General features: G+C 42.3%; 1 protein-coding gene across 1 annotated transcript in view; it reads right to left on the bottom strand.

Moving 5' to 3' along the window:
- LOC132780187 (cation channel sperm-associated auxiliary subunit gamma-like) overlaps positions 1-13,984 on the bottom strand; it is an 87,080-nt gene that overhangs the window by 65,707 nt on the left and 7,389 nt on the right. Inside the window, exons 2-7 of the mRNA XM_067461326.1 lie at positions 13,356-13,594; positions 9,130-9,183; positions 8,228-8,372; positions 5,033-5,156; positions 3,191-3,260; positions 1,618-1,770 (exon numbers count right to left, since the gene is read on the bottom strand). Of these exons, the coding sequence (XP_067317427.1) occupies positions 1,618-1,770; positions 3,191-3,260; positions 5,033-5,156; positions 8,228-8,372; positions 9,130-9,183; positions 13,356-13,571 (762 nt within the window). The 5' untranslated portion in view covers positions 13,572-13,594. The remainder of the gene's footprint in view (positions 1-1,617; positions 1,771-3,190; positions 3,261-5,032; positions 5,157-8,227; positions 8,373-9,129; positions 9,184-13,355; positions 13,595-13,984) is intronic.

The following is a 13,984-nucleotide window of genomic DNA, read 5'->3' on the forward strand; positions in this document are numbered from 1 at the left end:
AGATTTTACAGAACAGTGAACAAGCTTTTACAGACCCACAGTGGCCTGAGAATGGTGATTCTGGACAGGAGTCTTGTGTTGCTCATGATGGGGCTGAAGATTCTGGGATTGTCAGGCCAACAAGGGATGTTCAGTTAGAGACAGATTCAGAGGCTGACAGGTCTTAGCTAGTTTTTCCCAAGAGAACCAAGGTTGTAATTTCCTTGGAATGTGTTAATTAGAGATGTAGATCCATCTGATGACTTCCCTGAGTTAGACAGAAGGAAATAAATTTGTCAGAAGGCAGGTGGCCGAAGGGAGGTGCCGCTCTCAGAGACTGTTATTTAAGAGAGGCCGTCCTCAGACTTCTCAAGGAAAAAGACATACTTTCTTAAGTATAAATGAGGGTTGATTTGGAGTGATACTTTAGAGGAATCAATGTCTAGATAAAGGGAACAAGTCTAAATTCCTCTCTTGTAGTTTCAAGATTCATGGACCCAAGCCTTGGATTTTCTTATGTGGTTTTTCATGGACTCATGTTTTGAATATCAAACGTTTTTTCATGGTTTCTTGTATTGTTCCTAGTACCAACTGGTTTCATGGACTGTTATAGTTTTTTGGATCTTTCCTATGCTTGTACTGGGCCCACGCATCGGGCAGGACACACGCTAGATTTGATTTTTAGCGCAGGAATTCAAGTGACCCAAGCCTCCACAATAGAGGTTCCATGGTCGGATCACTGCACCTTGAGAGTCTGGTTGGAGCATGCTTACCCACCCTGCAAGGGCACCAAGCCAATTTGGGCTCGCCCAAGGAGACTTATGGAACCCAGTAGGTTCTGGAATGCTCTGAGGGATCTGGAGCCTGCCAGCGACTCGATTGATGTGCAGGTGGACACATGGAACATCAGGCTATCCAATGCACTCGACGAGATCGCCTCTAGACACCCTCTCCGACCCCACTGAAATCGGTCTCCTTGGTTCGCCGAGGAACTTCGACTGATGAAGCGGGAAAAGAGACGGCTAGAGGGCGTGTGGTGAGAACTCCGTGACGGAGCATCGAGATCAGCTTATGAGGCATTTAGGGAGTCCTATGACCATGCTATCACTGAGGCAAAGCGAGTATATTATGCTTCTTTGATAGCGTCTGCTAGCTCACGCCCGACAAAATTGTTCAAAATAATTTGATCTCTAACGATGGTTCCTACCGTCCCAAAAAGTGGTGATCGGGCCCCTTCAGCCGAGGTTTTTCAGAGCTATTTTGCAGACAAGATCTCGCTACTTCGCCAGGACCTCCCCCCACCATTGATACAGTGAGAGAACTTGAGACTCCGTGGCTACTTGCTGGACCCATCCTTGACCGGTTCATCCCGCTGGACGCAGGGGCTGTCGATAGGCTTATAGCTGCAGCTAGACTGACCACTTGCTCCCTCGATCCGTGTCCCTCTTAGTTGGTGAAATCCTGCTTGGAGGGATTACGTGACCCTCTGTTGGTATCTCTTGTTCCTGGGCAAGGTGATTGAGAGGGCAGCAGCGTAGCAGTTGCAGCAATTCCTAGACGACACAGTCGGACTAGATCCCTTCCAGTCCGGCTTCCTGAGTTCGGCATCCCACCCAACTCACCCCCATCATCTCTCACCTCTACTGGAAAGTGATCTTCAAACCCCGTGTCTGAGATGAGGACAACCTTGCTCCTGAAGCCACCAAGGATGAGCACGGGGGCTCGTATGTGGGTGTGCCACAAGGGACGTGACCGTCGTGTCATAGACATGAAGCGATTCAAAGCAGTCAGCTATTCAGACACAAAGAAGCCAGAGAGGAGAGCATCAGGACACAATTAACCTTTCTCGTGCATCTTGAAGCCACCGAGGCCCAAACACTACATTCCACAGGATATAAAGTCAAGATTTTGCATGACCTGTGCCACTTTTGGCTGCAGACTATGGTGATATATTGTAATGCTGCTCCATGACAAATCTCCGCGCGCAAAGGTAGGAAGGAAGGAAGCATGGATAACCCAGATTTATGTTGAATCCTTCTCTGTGCTATCTTCATATCATGTTTGCCCGCTAAAGCCCTTTTTATAAACGTGGCACAACCAAAAGGGAAACTCGTGTACTTTCGGCTGCAGATGGTAGCTCCCAGGCCAAAACATAAAGAAACACTGTACGTCCTTTAAAATATTTTAACCTATCTTTTAATGAATGTTTAAATATTTTTCATTTCACAGATTTATTGCTTTTCAAAATACTTTTAAAACATATTTAACTAGTGTTTTTGTATGTTGAGCTGTAAGGTGGCCTGAGCCACAATATTGGGGAAAGGGCAGGATACCAATTTATTTATTTATTTATTTGCTATACTTGTATACCGCTGTTTCTCAGCCTAGCCGGCGACTCAACACGGTTTACAACAAAATACAACAATCAACAGTATACAATTTAAAACCATAAAAGCATGATACACAATATTCACACATCAATAACAATCCAACGCATCTCCTGACTAAAATCGTGATCCAGTTTCGTGATCGTCCATATTACCAATCCTTAATTATTACATTCATTGCATCGAATTAACCATATGCCTGTTCGAACATCCAGGTTTTTAATCTTCTACGGAACACCATCAGCGAGGGGGCTGATCTTACCTCCATGGGAAGGGCGTTCCATAGCCGAGGGGCCACCACAGAAAAGGCCCTGTCTCTCGTCCCCGCCAGCCGCACCTGTGAAGCAGGCGGGATAGAGAGCAGGGCCTCCCCAGAAGATCTTAGGGTCCTGGTGGGCTGATAGGCCGAGATACGTTCGGATAGGTAGGTTGGGCCAGAACCGTTTAGGGCTTTAAAGGCCAACGCCAGCACTTTGAATTGAGCCCGGTAGCAAATCGGCAGCCAGTGGAGCTGGTGCAGCAGAGGAGTTGTATGCTCCCTGCGCTCCGCTCCAGTTAGTATCATGGCTGCCGAACGTTGGACTAATTGGAGCTTCCGGGCCGTCTTCAGAGGCAACCCCACGTAGAGAGCGTTGCAGTAGTCTAAACGGGATGTAACCAGAGCGTGGACTACCGTAGCCAAGTCAGACTTCCCAAGGTACGGGTGCAGTTGGGCGCAATGAGGATGAGGGTGATTTTTAATAATGATGATAATGGAAATATTAACAACTCGGTTGCTGAATAATTGTGTGAATGCAGAACCCTCATCATCCACAGGAGTTTACCTTTCTCCCAATCCTGATTCTAATTCTTTCTTTACTTTGTCTCATAAATCCATTTACATTGATAGCGAACCTAGAAATAAGAAAATATTATGAATTTTTAAAATTGCACGAATCAATATCTTTTATACTGTTTATGTTAGCAAACACCACAGATCCTTCACATGTTGTTGGATTGTAATTCACAATACTGCTCACTATAGGATACACTGGTTAGGTCTGAAATCTAACAATACGTGAACAACAGCACGATTCTCACCCGTTGTAAAAGAAGTCTCTATTCTAAGGGACATGATTCAATAGGAAGAGAGAAACCAACTAATTTAATCGTGTTCATATCTACCTATATAATAAGGTCAACATGTGTGTGTGTATATATATATATATATATTCTGTTGCACGCTGGGCCTGTAAAGAATTTCCTTTAAAATAGGACATGCAACCTTTGCCCAGCAGGAAGCCAGCGGGCCCAAAGAGAAGTTCTCAGGGATTTTCCAGAAGTGATGGTCTTTAGAGTCTTTGATAATGCAACAAAGTCTTTATTATGGAACAAAAAACAAATCTTCAATGGTTCAAACAACACTTCAAGTCTAGTCCTCAATGGACTGGCACCTGACTTTGATTAATTAAACTTTCTCTGTAGGAAAAACCCTTTTTAACTTCTCCCAGGCTGACTGTAATCTAAGTCTTACTGATGTGGTCTCCACTACCGGGTCGAACTGCGTCTCAAGCACCGAGTGGACCTACCAGTAAGGGCAGTAAATTCTCCAGATGGTCTTCCAAAACTGTTTACCCTCCGAAATTCCTCAAAGCTTTAGGGCTGCTTCCCTGGAAATCTTTGAAGAGGGTTGGATGCTCTTAAGACTGTTCTCCCCCGGAAAGTCTTAAGGGTTGAAGCTTTTGTGCAGGAGAAGCTTGAACACATCCTCTACATTAGCTTTCCTTACTGAGACTAACTAAAAAATGGCTCCCTTCCCTTCCCAATTGCCCTGAACAAGGGGCGGAACCAAAACTTAACGATGATGGATAGGTGACTTGCCCTACGACTGCAACCAGAGGAAGCCACCTTTCTGCAGAATCCCAGGAACCTTGGATTGCAAGCAAACATTTAATACAAAGCAAATAAAATTGGAGCTCCTGGTACAGCCGTACCAGCACTATCTATCTATCTATCTATCTATCTATCTATCTATGTTTGCTCATAGTTTCCAAGGTGGCCTTATCTACAGAGCCCTGTGACTCCCGTCAATGACAGAGGACGATGGGAATTGTAGTTAACCAACATCTTGCAAGCACAGGGAACCCACCAATGATGGATTTGGACCAAACCTGGCACACATACCTATCGTGCCCAACTTTAACTACAGCTGCATTTTGGGGACAATGACAGATGATGATGGGAGTTGTAGTTCACATATCAATGTGCATTTTCTAATGGGACCATTCATAAAATCCAAAAACAAACAATTATTATTTCTAATGTTAGCCCTTACAAAATGCCTAGGCTAGTTGCCTTATAAAAGCGGAATGGCCCCTACAGCACAAAGGTTGACCCAGTCCTGCTGGTGGTATGAGTTTTGGGTATTCCAATCTCTTGGAAAACACCTTAAAATTATTTCCAAAGCTATTTCGGTGGGGGCTATTTATGTGGTCGGAGGGGGGCGTGGCTTAGCTAACGACTCTTTGAAGTCTCGAGAATGTTTGATGCTGCCTGCGCGCGTGCGCAGAATTACCATAGGTGCAAATCACAGGTGGTCACAAGGGAAAAAGAAATGTTCACTCAATATTGTGTTCACTCAAGCTATACGCTGAACGTTGCATCACAAACCGAAGCATTTCTCTCACCTCTTATCGTCCACAGTCATGCCAAGGTGATTGCTGGCCACAATCACATCCATGACGACACTGCCATTCATTAAGGGCATCGGCGTGTACCAGCACATCTTGCAAACCTCATCGCTTCTGCAACCTTTTGGAGACAGGGCATGCTCAGAGAACAAACAGCAACACAAGTGCATTACAACCTATCGAGTAATATTAATTAGTATTAATAATCCAGATTGGCAGATAACTTTGTGGATTTATTTGCAAAGCCATTGCCACATGCCAGGGGTATTCACTATCTGGAAATGACATAAGTTTCAATCAGTATTTAGAAGAAAAACACATCTCACAAGCAATCACTTGTGGTCGTGTATGATTGTCTTCCAAGAGTAGAGTCTTGGCAGTGGTTCTGTAAGTGACTGTAGAGATATATTTTGTTTTTGTTTTTTTGTTTTTGTTTTTTTAAAAATTTTATTGAAGGGTTTTCATAATTACATACATCCATACATACAATATCATCATTACATTAAAAGTTACCACATAGATCCTGCAGTCATTTCCATAAAAGAAAAAAACGACATTGGTTATTCCTTCACCTGCAAGCAGGTAGAGATATATTTTGGACCTACAGTGAGGACATAGATTGCCAGATGGAAGGCCGTCACAGCAAGGGCTCATTTGATGTGTCTTCCTCTTGGGTGGTTTCTCCTGTCCCTCAAAAAGTAATACAGTTATATAATCATAAGAATGTATATTGTATCTATGCTATAGTACTACAACATGCAATGTACTAGCAACTTATACAAAGTATACCTAACAGCAATTCACAATGCAAATCTTTAAGCCAAAAAAATCCTTATCTATATAAATAAAAATGTAATGTTCGTTTGCGGGATTAACATAACTCAAAAACCACTGGGCGAATTGACACCAAATTTGGACACAAGACACCTGTCAGGCCAACGAGGGACCACCACTCATAAAAACACTGAAAAACACACCAGAAGAGACTTAAAAAGCCAAAAAACCAAAGAATACATTACAATGCATGCATAAAACCACACACACACATACATATATATATACATATACATAAATATATACACACGCAAAACACATATACACAGACTGGGCCACAGCAGCGTATGGCAGAGGACAGCTAGAGTGGGATAAACAACTAATTCCTACAGCAAAATGCACAAGTGTGTAAGCCCTTTTTAAAAACCAAAAGTTTATCAATGCCAAATCAATGTTTGCAAGTCCTTTTTTGCAAGTCTCTTAATCACAAACTTCTTAATATGGGACAAACAGCTGATTCCTACAGTGGAATGCACAAGTTTGTAAGTCCTTTTTTAACCAAAGTTTGTCAACAACCAATCCAAGTATGACAGTCCTTTTTTGGAATCAACAGTTTATAAACCACAACTGGTTTCAACAACGTTGAGTCTTCCTCAGGTAGTAGTTGATACAAGTGTAGAAATCCTCAAATAGTCAGTTTTGCAAAGTAGAGAGTCAACAATGACGTGAACCTACAGGGAACACATATGAGTGGCTAACGAACTTTGATTTGGCATTGATAAACTTTTGGTTTTCAAAAAGGACTTACAAACTTGTGCATTTTGATGTAGGATTAGTTGTTTATCCCACATGGTTTAGAGATTTGCATTATGAATTGTTGTTAAGTATACTTTGTACAAGCTACTACTACATTGCATGTTGTAGTACTATAGCATAGATATGATATACATTCTTATGATTATATAACTGTATTACTTTTTGGTGTATAGTGGCCTCTTGCCCTTGTACTTCGGGGAATCCTTTCTCTCTATTCTCCTGTCTCTCCCCAATGAAATTAGATCAACCCCTTCCCTCCTGACCTTCAGAAAGAAATTAAAAATGTGGATGTGGAACCAAGCTTTCAGGCAATAAATTTTCAATAAGTAAATACAGAATAGTGCAATGAGAACTGGAACGGCTTCGGATTATGATTCTGCAAATCTCTTGGGAAGACAGGTGGACAAATGTCAGTGTGCTGGAAGAAGCAAAGACCACCAGCATTGAAGCGATGGTCCTCCGCCATCAACTCCACTGGACCAGCCACATTGTCTGAATGCCCAATCATGTCTCCCAAAGCAGTTACTCTACTCTGAACTCAAGGACAGTAAATGGAATGTTGGTGGGCAGGAAAAGAGATTGAAAGATGAGCTCAACGCCAACCTTAAAAACTGTGGCATAGACACTGAGAACTGGGAAGCCCTGGCCCTTGAGCGCTCCAGCTGGAGGTCAGCTGTGACCAGCAGTGCTGTATAATTTTAAGAGGCACGAATGGAGGGCAAAACGTGCTATGAGGATGGCGCATCAAGCCAACCCCAACCGGGACTGTCTTCCACCTGGAAACCGATGCCCTCACTGCGGGAGAACATTGTTACAGGATGTGCATATGTATGCTAAGTCTTTGCAAGAATCATCTCCTGTGTGTGTGTGTTTGTTGAGGAAAAAAATCTGGACAATTAAACTTGAGCCACTCCCTGCATGGAGTATATCATGAGGAGTGCTTCATGGTGTATTCAGAGAAAAGGTGATCAAATGACTGAGAAGAGACCAGATGGGACTTCTATGGACTTACTACAGGACTTGCTGAAGTTCTGGACCTTTTACTACAAGACTCCTTGCACCATTGAAGAAGCAGAGAATGCATGGTTTTAATGCATTGGACTTTGTGTGAGTTATTTTGCTGCTATGGACTAAGTTTATTTTCAAGGCTGATTATTTTGTAAAGCTGCATATTTATCTCTGACTACTCAAGAGTAAAATTTGTTTTTCCTTTTACTCTGACTCTGTGTGATTCAACAGAGGGCTGGGGCTGGAAAGACTGAGTAGGTTCCGCATAGACTGTAAAACCGCAACAAACATGCAGGTCAAGAACAGGCCTTCACAGTCACCTACATACCAACCACCAGGACACCATACTTGGAGAACAATCTTACTCGGACAATGAGGGATCGCCTAAGTAAGAACTGGATTACGTGGTTTTAATAATTTATTATAATGTTGAGTTCAGATTTTTTTAACTTTTTGGTTTTAATGTATATGTTTGTATGCATGTTTGTGCGGCATTGAATTGTTGCCTGTTGTAAACTGCTCTGAGTACCCTTCGGGGTGAGAAGGGCAGGGTAGAAATATAGTAAATAAATAAATAAATAAATATCAAAATACCTCCTATCCTGAATGGAGCTGCAGTCATTTCGATCTGCAATTGCTCTTGTTTTTGACGCACAGAGTGGGCAGGTTCTTCAAAAGTGACAGTCACAACCGGTTTCAATCCACTGTAGTGAGCTGTCCGAAGTGCCATTTCAGAGTCCTGGAAAAGGAGAGCAGTACAAAACTTTACAGGGTGGTGACTCTAGAGGCATGTGGCTCTCCAAGGTTGTTTTCACAGGCAATAGAGAGGTGTGGAAAACATTTCCACCATGTATTGTCGAAGGCTTTCATGGCCGGAATCACTGGGTTGTTGTAGGTTTTTTCAGGCTACATGGCCATGTTCTAGAGGCATTCTCTCCTGACGTTTCGCCTGCATCTATGGCAAGCATCCTCAGAGGTAGTGAGGTCTGTTGGAACTAGGAAAAAGGGTATCCAGATACATAAATCCTTTTTTTCTAGTTCCAACAGACCTCACTACCTCTGAGGATGCTTGCCATAGATGCAGGCGAAACGTCAGGAGAAATGCCTCTAGAACATGGCCATATAGCCTGAAAAAACCTACAACAACCCATTTCCACCATGTTTGGATTCTCTCCCCAACAGCACACCAGGAAGCAAAAAAACTATATTAGAAAATATTTCAATTGTCTTTCCCCCAATATGCCTTTTAAAACATTTCACAATAAAACGTCCTGCTCAGACTTCTGGAAATTGGACTAATCAAATGAGTTCAGTTGTTCAGCAACAATAAAACCACAAAACCCTATTAGCATTTAAAAGCAATGGCTTGAAAGCGGATTTGCAGATCTCCACTGTGTTGGAACACTGGGTAGGCTTCAGGAAGCACCTTTGAAATCTGAATTCACGTCCCACCAAGATCCAGTAGGCTTTTGCCAAGTTTGCAGCCTTGCCCTTACCAGTGTTTTGCAGGTCAGATTAATTTTCAAGTAGTATGGAAACCCCAGGTATTTCTGTGAAAAAAGAGAGCTATTTCAGCAGCAGTTTCCATTTGGAGAACACAACGTTGAGTAACATTGCCACAAAGCCTGAAAAACTCATAGCAACCCATCACCACAAAATCTTGCAAGCGTGGACAAGTTTGTGTCTGAATCTCTGCAGAGCCATCCTCTAAAATTCTAAATGGCTGATGACCAGTTCAGCTGGCTGCATAATTAAATGCAATATTAGTTCTTGTCATGAACCATCCTTTCCTATTGGGGATGAAGGATATCCTAACCTGAAGTATTCTCTCTCACCAATTAGTAAGCAGGACCCATGCTGCCTAGAGTCACCCTCTCCCCTTTCTCTGGTTTCTTGTCCTGCCTGCTTGAGACAAAAACTACTTTGAAGATTTCAGACAGTTTTCTTTGAACTTTGTCTTTCAATAGACAAGTTCCAATGGCAGTCACAATTATTCTTCCTTTCCTTGGGGATACAACTAGAACTGGGCAATAGATGTTGGTCAGTTGTGTACAATGCTGTTATTTTATTGCTTATTTAAATGTCTTTAAAAGGAAACAATATGTTTTGAAATCTCCTGTCAATCTATGACAATTCTATCAAGTTCACTTTATTATGGTCAATGACCAGCTCATGAGAAGAGGGACACAGTCCCATGCAAACACATCAGAACAATTCTATCAACAACAGTGTTCACATAGCAAGGAAGACCCACGGATTATCTGCCTTTGCTGTTCTATAACAGTTTTCCTCTAACTTTGATCCAACACATATTTGAGACTCCGACTTCCAGGAGTCAGTTCAGCCAAGAATCTGAAATTCTAAGAGATGAGGTTCAAAATATCTGAGGAATCTAAGATCTGAGAAGGTTGAGAGGAGACGTGGTTGCCATGTATAAATATTTAAAAGGATGTCATAAGGAAAACAATGTTTCATGCTGCCCTGGAGACTAGTGTTGATATGTTTTGAAATGTAATGTAGATTTCAAAGTGTGTTTGTATGTTTAAAGATGCAATGCTATGTGCTGAGTGTAATTCCTGTGTGGAGTTAACTGAAACATGAAGGGAATTGGCATTACTAGAGAGGTCATAAATCTTAGTATAGAGAGCAGCTTAGGGTGTCGTATGTCATACGTCACTCTGGAATGCAGGAGGTGTGGACTGCTACTGATAACGATGTGTTCACGATGTAGCTGCCGGATGGAGAAGAAGAGGTTTTATGATGTGCTTAGCTTCTAATGTAAATAGTTGTACAATAAATTAGTTTATAGCATAAAAGAGACTGTGATCAATGTGTTTCCTTGCCTTGCTGTGCGGAGATGCCACTGACAACTAGGAGTCGGAGCCATGGGTTCAAATGACAGGAAAAGAGATTCCACCTGAACATTAGGAAGAACCTCCTGACTGTGACAGCTGTTCAGCAGTGGAACTTATTGGGCGAGTGGGCTTATTAACAAAAGACCCTCCTCATAAATGTACAGCAGAGTAACTTGATAAAAAGAATAAAGAACACACAGACCAATGTTATCTCTTCCTTGAGAGGTTTTTCTTTATAGCAAAATAAGATGGTTGCACTATTTACAAGAACAAGGTTTCCATAACACAAATAAAGTTCTTTATACTTCCCTCGTTGCTTTCACGCTGGGCTTCTTCCTCATGCAGATAAACACCCTCACTCTCACAGAGCTTCTTCTCACACTAAACTTACACAGGATCTTCACACAGTAGCCTTTAAACACAGCAGCCTTCACACTGGAGCTTTACACACAAGGCCTTCAACCTGGGCCTTTTCATCCCAGGCCTCTCATACACTGAGGCCTACTAACTGAGGCGTTCTCATGCTGAGGAAAACTAACACTGGAGCCTTCTTATGCTGAGGCCTCTCACACTGAGGCCTCTCTCAGATTGAGGGCGACTAACACCGAAGCATACTAAGCTACAGGCACACCTGCTTATATTAAACTGCAGCTTTTGCCGAGTCATTGCATCCATTGGTGGGGATGAGAAATGGGGCCTTCTCAGTGGTGGCTCCTCGGCTGTGGAACTTCCTCCTCAATGAAATCAGATCTGCTCCCTCCCTCCTGGCCTTTCATAAAAAACGTAAAACCTGACTTTGGGATCAAGCTTTTGAACAACAGATACAGCAATTTGAATGAGAATGACCCTATGCGACGGGCAATTGGACTGAGCTTGGATCATGATTTTAAACTGGCGGAATTTTAACTGTTTTAAATTGTTGTCTCAATTATGATAATGTTTGGCATCTAATGGTTGCCTGTTGTAAAGCCGCCCAGAGTCCCCCCTCGGGGGTGAGAAGGACAGGGATACAAATGCATGAAATAAATAAATATTATGAACCCTTTTAAATGCTTGACTTACATTTTTTTGTAATTAAAAATACCTAGTAAATTTTTAATATTTCTGACAGAACTCTCTGCCTCAAAGTGTGGTGGAAGCTCCTTCCTTGGAGGTTTTTAAGCAGAGGCTGGATGGCCATCTGTGCTTTTCCTGCATAGCAGGAGGTTGAACTAGATGGCCCATGTGGTCTCTTCCTATTCCATGATTCTATGAAACCATTGGTTGATAGCACCTGATATTATCCCTCCCAGGTAATAACTAAGCATGTGTCTGCCTAGTTGCTGTGACCTAGTGCTTTCACAGTATTAATGTTTAGGTTTCATAACTTTTCCCTCTCAATGCTTCCAAAAGTAGGCAACAGGAGAGAAAAACACAATAAAGCTATTTAAATCCTTGGTTTGAGATAATACCCTTTTCCAAGTGTCCAGAAATAGTCTTGTATCGGACACGAAGAGTTTGCTAGTGAAAACAGATTGGAAAATTATCTGGGATCATGTGAAACTGGAATGTTAGAACAGACAGTCTGAACCAGTAGTTTTATTATTTTTATGACTCCTGTATCCCCGCTTCCATCCCCACTCCGGGGCTCCATCTACACTGCCATTTAATGCAGTTTGAAACGGCAATGTATGGTCAATGCAGACTTGTATAATGCAATTTAACTGCATTATATGAGTATACACTGACCATATTATTAAATACATTATACGAGTCTACAATGACCCTTTCTGTTGGGAACGACAACCTTCTTCAAGCCTTCTTCTTTACTAATGTTTATCTATGATCCTGTTGCTTACTTTTTGTATGTGTGTTCTGGTATGCAGCTTCTTTTACTCTATGTTTCCTGAGAAGTTATAAATGGGGCTGCAGACCACATGATCAGACTGCAGGCAGACTATTACAAACAGACTGCAGATAGCTGACTACAGACTTCTTCAGACCTCAGATCACAAGCTTTCTGTTAAAGATGCCTGGCCGGATGGCACTGAGAATTATCTCACACATATCGGAAACTGGACAAATACGTTTTTGTTCCTATGTATGCTGAACACATGAAAGCTGTGAGTAAACCAAATCACCTTTATCCAAATCTACTTCATTTTTGTCTCCTGAGTGCATGATATAACACAAGTTGTTTTATGGGAGAGTGTGTATATATATATATGTGTGTGTGTGTGTGTGGGTGTGTATATATATATATGGGGCACTGAAAAACATATATATGGCACTGTTTTTATGCACTGGCAAAATCCGTTTTCCTAACAGTTCAGAGATAAGTGGTTATTCAGCCTGACAACTGAAACCATTGCCTAGCATAATTATATTAGATTTGATTCTAAAGGGTCTTTGGCTCTTCTCTAAAAGGCATTTTCCAAAAAGATATGAATGCAATTTTCCAAACATTTCAAACTGCATTATATGGCAGTATAAATGGGGCCCGAAGAGCTCTATGTGGCTTATGATACAGTGTGAAAACAGCTTCAGTTGGAGACCTATGGGCAAAAGTATGATAGCTGGGACCCAATGCCGAGACAGCGCAGCAAGTGAGAGATGAAGGTGTAACAGAGTCGTGGCAAGATAGTTCGCCAGAAAGGGGGGGGGGGGGGACAACAAACAGCCAAGCACAGTGCTTGAGGCTATCCAGATATTGTATACAAGCACGTTCAAATACGTAACATCTTCGCTTCTCTAATTTTGACCCATGTCACGCAACCAGCATTGGGTCCCAGCTATCATACTTTTGCCGACCTGTGCAACCCAATAACACTTCTGGATCTTCTCCTTTCTCTCGTCTCCCACTTCTAAACACGGCTGCTAGTACTCACTGCGTTTTTGTCATCAGGGTCTATGGCCGAATCCACCAGCTCTTTGAAGACATCCTTTACTGAAGGAACTTCATGCTGCCGGAAGAAAATGTTCTTGTCATCTCCGAGGTTATCAAACCTGTTGACTACAGCCATCCACTGACAATCTGATTCGGAGAGCGTATACACTGGCTGCAGGAGGAAAGGGAGCAGCCTGACCACAAGAAATCTCCACATGACAGATCTTCTCAGAGGGGAACCTATCAAATGGACAAATAAACCCAGAACTCAGATTCTTATTTAAATCACCCTTTGAACTTCATGTGTGATAGCACATTCATGTACGCACGCATACATAAGGCATTGCCTGGCATTATGGCCTTTGCCCAATGTTTGATCACACTCTAATGTGTCCAAAAAGGGGGAGGTTTGTAAAATAGCCCCCATTTGATACACAATAGGCCCCTTCCATACAGCTGTATAACATCCACATTGAACTGGATTATATGGCAGTGTGGACTCAGATAACCCAGTTCAGAGCAGACATTGTGGATCATCTGCCTTGATATTCTGGGTTATATGGCTGTGTGGAAGGGCCCATAGTGAGGTTCAATGGAGCTGGGAAGGAATCTCAGCAGTCTAGAGTATAA

This window comes from Anolis sagrei, chromosome Y (assembly GCF_037176765.1).
Source record: "Anolis sagrei isolate rAnoSag1 chromosome Y, rAnoSag1.mat, whole genome shotgun sequence".
In the NCBI taxonomy this organism is placed as follows: domain Eukaryota; kingdom Metazoa; phylum Chordata; class Lepidosauria; order Squamata; family Dactyloidae; genus Anolis; species Anolis sagrei.